Source organism: Triticum urartu, chromosome 3A (assembly GCF_056163025.1).
Source record: "Triticum urartu cultivar PI428250 chromosome 3A, HENAU_Tu73, whole genome shotgun sequence".
Taxonomy (NCBI): domain Eukaryota; kingdom Viridiplantae; phylum Streptophyta; class Magnoliopsida; order Poales; family Poaceae; genus Triticum; species Triticum urartu.
This window is the reverse complement of record NC_141875.1, coordinates 685286165-685290177: the sequence shown is the minus strand read 5'-3', so window position 1 is coordinate 685290177 and position 4013 is coordinate 685286165. Positions and strand designations below refer to the sequence as shown.

The window sequence follows — 4013 nt, the reverse complement described above, 5'->3', positions numbered from 1 at the left end:
GTAAACCAAACATCCCTGAACTTCCTTATAATCTTGTAAGTTCTAGCGAGCAACATTCATCTAAGAGTAGTAAATCCGTGTGACAAGCTGATCCTCCCTTGTTTCTAAGTGTTTCATCTCCGTATCTCCCTATGTTCCCTGAATTCTCTAGCCAAAACTTGTCAATCGGTATCTAGATGGTTGAATTCTCTATGTTTCCTATATTTGGGGAGCCCGGACTATCCAGATGAATGAATTTTAGGGAGCCCGTTGGGAGTCCATTTGATGTCTGAACACGCCCGAACATACGTGGGAGAAATAAGCTTCGACCTCCGGGACGACCTTAATCATTTATTTGGTTTATTTATATATCTTGTGGCCCGTAGCAATGCACGGGCATTCTACTAGTATGTACTCCCTCCGTTCTAAAATAGATGACTCAACTTTGTATTAATTTAGTACAAAGTTAATATAAAGTTGGGTCATCTATTTTGGAACGGGAGTATTATTTTGCTCCACTGCCCCCCTAGCTCAATTGGCATCTACACTAAACACTAAGTTGCCAAGCGGACCTTGAACTGAAAACTAACGCTCGCATTCACTATCCAACTGGGCCGCACATGTTGGGCCCAAACGTTCCCAAGATGGGCCCAAACAGCGGCCAGCCAACGCCGACCGGAAGGCCAAGCGCGTCTCTTCCTCGCTTCCCCTCCGTCGCAGTCTCTCTCTCTTGGCCCTCTCCTCTGCTCTCCGGCTCCCAAGCCCCTCCCTCCTAGCCTAGCTAGGGTTTTACTTTACCCTCCCACAAGGTTTTTCCGGCGCGCCACCATGACGGTCGCCGAGCTTCTCCGCGCCCAGCTCGAGGAGCAGAACATCGAGGTGATCCTCCATTCCGCCCCCTCCCCCCTCCGATTTAGTGCCGTGTCAAACTGAAAAAATGATAATTTCGCCTCTCCATGCTTGTTCGGGCCCTACGTCGGCTTATTTTGTTGCGGCGGCGGTGCTAGGACGGTAGATCTCCTCTGTTTATGTCCCCTAAGTTGCAGAGCTTTGGTTGGAGAGCTGTGGGTGGCCAGCCTAATGGCAGTTCTGTGTTTGTCCCTGTTTCTGCTCTTATTATCCTGCATTTTTTCATTGGGGGGAGGGCAGCGGCCCAGCCCAGGCCTTGTGATGCCTGCTTGTCCAGCTACGAGTTCAATTTCAGAGTTTGCTTATACTGTCCTTTGGTCTTTCCGGAGCTAGCTTTGTTGTAATAGGCCCTGTGATTTGTGACTTGTCTGTTAGTTGTTCCTTCCTGTATAAAGATTTGTGGTTCCCTTTCTGAGAGAAGAGATCTGCAGTGTTGTACACTGAAATGCTACTGCTTTGTCTTGTGCATGCACAATCTGAAAGGAATTTTAACTGAGCACAGATAAATCAGTCACCTTTGGTGGTTGCTAGAGTAGAAATGCTACCTTATTTATTAATTATCTATGGAATCCAGTTGTGACCTAAGTATCATGTGTGTATTTGTGTATGCTTATATGAAGTATGACATATTTCCTGTACCAACAATATAAACATTTCACCATAGCTTCTGTTGTCAATGCAGGCAACAGTTCCTTGTAATATGTCTAACTCTGCTTTCCCCCCTCTGCATGTCCCCTGTTCTGAGGCATTGCTGCTTAGTGTTAATACTTATGACGCTCAAGTAATATGATATTTGTAATGCATACTCTCAGGGAGATGAGCCTATCCTTGAGGATGATGATGACGATGAGGATGAAAAAGATGACGATGACGTTGAGGGTATGATGAAATTCTATCCTGCAGTTGCTTCCATTCAGTTCAAGCAGCCACTTAGTTACAGACAAGCCTATTTCTATTTGAGATGCTGCCTTTTCAACCCCTGAATCAATTGGATTATTTTGTTTCTATTGGACTGAATTTTGGCATTATCATAATTAAGAAGTTGTTGTCTGATCTGTTCCCCAATATGATACAAACTCTGTATTTACCTTTTTTGGTTCACTTTTACCTGTTTTTATTTGAAGATTAGGCACTGACCAGTTTGTACTCTCTAATATTCTGTTCTTTCCATACAGTGCCATGCCTTTGTAGTTTATGTTCTTATATTTTTGGAATCATACCCACTTATTCCTGAATTATTCAGCACTGCTTGTCTATATACTTTATAGTTTCCTTGAGTGCTGCCTGCCATTCATATATAATATTCACCTCTGTACTGAGGTGGCACCTTGTATCAACGTCAATCTGTATTAACATATACTCCCTCCATTCCATATTAATTGAGGCTGAAATAGATGTATCTACTATCTAGCACTGAAATGCGTCTAGATACATCCATTTCAGTGTCAAACTGTCAATTAATATGGGACGGAGGGAGTACATGAATGTTCAGCTATAGCATTTAGTTTGATAGGTGCAAATCCTGAATGTAAAATCTTGCTTTTGCTATTATAATCCTGGTAGGTGAACCATTTCAATGTATTTAGTATGAAGTGATGCTGGAATTTCCATTATACAAGTAGCTAATCCTTTGTACCTTACCCTAACTATGTCTTGAAAATCTGACAATATACATCTGTGCTTTCTGGGACAAGGGGGCGATGCTGGTGGAAGATCTCGGCAGAGTAGGAGTGAGAAGAAGAGCAGGAAAGCCATGGAGAAGCTTGGCATGAAGGCCATTACTGGTGTGAGCCGTGTAACTATCAAGAAGAGCAAGACCGTGAGCATCTTGACCACTTCAGAGCGTTGTTCCCTGTGGCATAATTAAATGCTGGTGGTTGTTGCATTTTCTTAACTTCTCCACATAATTGCAGGTTGTGTATGTCCTCTCCAAGCCAGACGTCTTCAAGAGCTCGCAGTCAGACACCTACGTCATGTTCGGGGAGGTCAAGCTCGAGGACCCGAGCACTCAGCTGCAGACACAAGCGGCGGAACAGTTCAAGGCGCCAGGCCCGAGCAGTGTGATCTCAAAGGGTGAGCCGTCCATGGCAGCAGCCCAAGACGGTGAGGAGGTCGACGACACTGATGTTGACAAGAAGGACGTTGAGCTCGTGATGAGGCAGGCCTCCGTGTCGAGATCCAGGGCCGTGAAGGCGCTCAAGGCTGCGGATGGCGACATTGTCAGTGCTATCATGGAGTTGACTAACTAGGTGCTAGAAGGTGGAATTGTGTCTTGATAACAGGGTGTGGGATCGCAGAGCAGTTTTTGGTCATGTCATCTTGAAACTTGAATGTTGCAGTTGCGGGATTGGTAGCTCTGTTTCTCTGTTCACCAAACTAGTACTCTCATGTAGGTTTCCTAGGAGTTTTAACATCTGAGGATCAGCAAACTGTATGCTCTTTTGGGAAAATTTGTATCTTCTGTGTGCCAGATTTTGTTTTCGAATGCACGTAATCATGTTTTAGCTAATATCTGTCATTCGAGTTAGCTTTTACTAGATCCGGCTTAACAGTTTGTCTTGTCACATGGACCACAATAATCACTCAGAGTGTTGCTGCCACTGATCGACCAGATGAACACCTTTGAGGAGTCTTGGGGTATGTTTGGATTGTGACAAAGGTGTACCACACCTAATTTGTTGTTTTGACAAAAAAAAATCTGTTTTTGTTTGGATGGCTGTCAACTTCTTGGCATATATGAATACTGTTTGTAGAACTCGTTTCTTTTCCTTGCCAATGTTCCAACTTACAACCAACCAAAACCTCAACCATTTCTTTTTTTTAAGAGTGAATTCCGGTTTTTACCCCCTATTTTGACATTTTTGACACTAATTACCCCATTTAGCAAGATTTCATCCATTTTACCCCATTTAGCAAAAATGTTGCCACAGTTTACCCCGGTTAATTTTTTTTGAGCATTCTGACTGGTGGGTCACAATTGTCGGGTCTAGCTGGCATGTCACGTCAGTGGTTTTTCCTGGCTATTTTTCTCACTGCTGAACTGGGCAGCGCCGCTTCTTCTGACCGGCTCAGCCGATGGAGGTTGCTCGCGGCACGTCCAACGTCCAAGTCGGCCGCGCGCCACG

The 4013-nt window shown here is 44.4% G+C and overlaps 1 protein-coding gene across 1 annotated transcript; it reads left to right on the top strand.

Moving 5' to 3' along the window:
* The first annotated feature begins 676 nt into the window (after positions 1-676).
* LOC125549244 (nascent polypeptide-associated complex subunit alpha-like protein 1) lies at positions 677-3422 on the top strand. Its single transcript, XM_048712703.2, has 4 exons — positions 677-858; positions 1701-1767; positions 2583-2707; positions 2802-3422. Exons 1-4 carry the CDS (start codon positions 808-810, stop codon positions 3135-3137), a joined length of 579 nt encoding a protein of 192 aa, XP_048568660.1. The 5' UTR covers positions 677-807; the 3' UTR covers positions 3138-3422.
* The last annotated feature ends 591 nt before the right edge of the window (positions 3423-4013 follow it).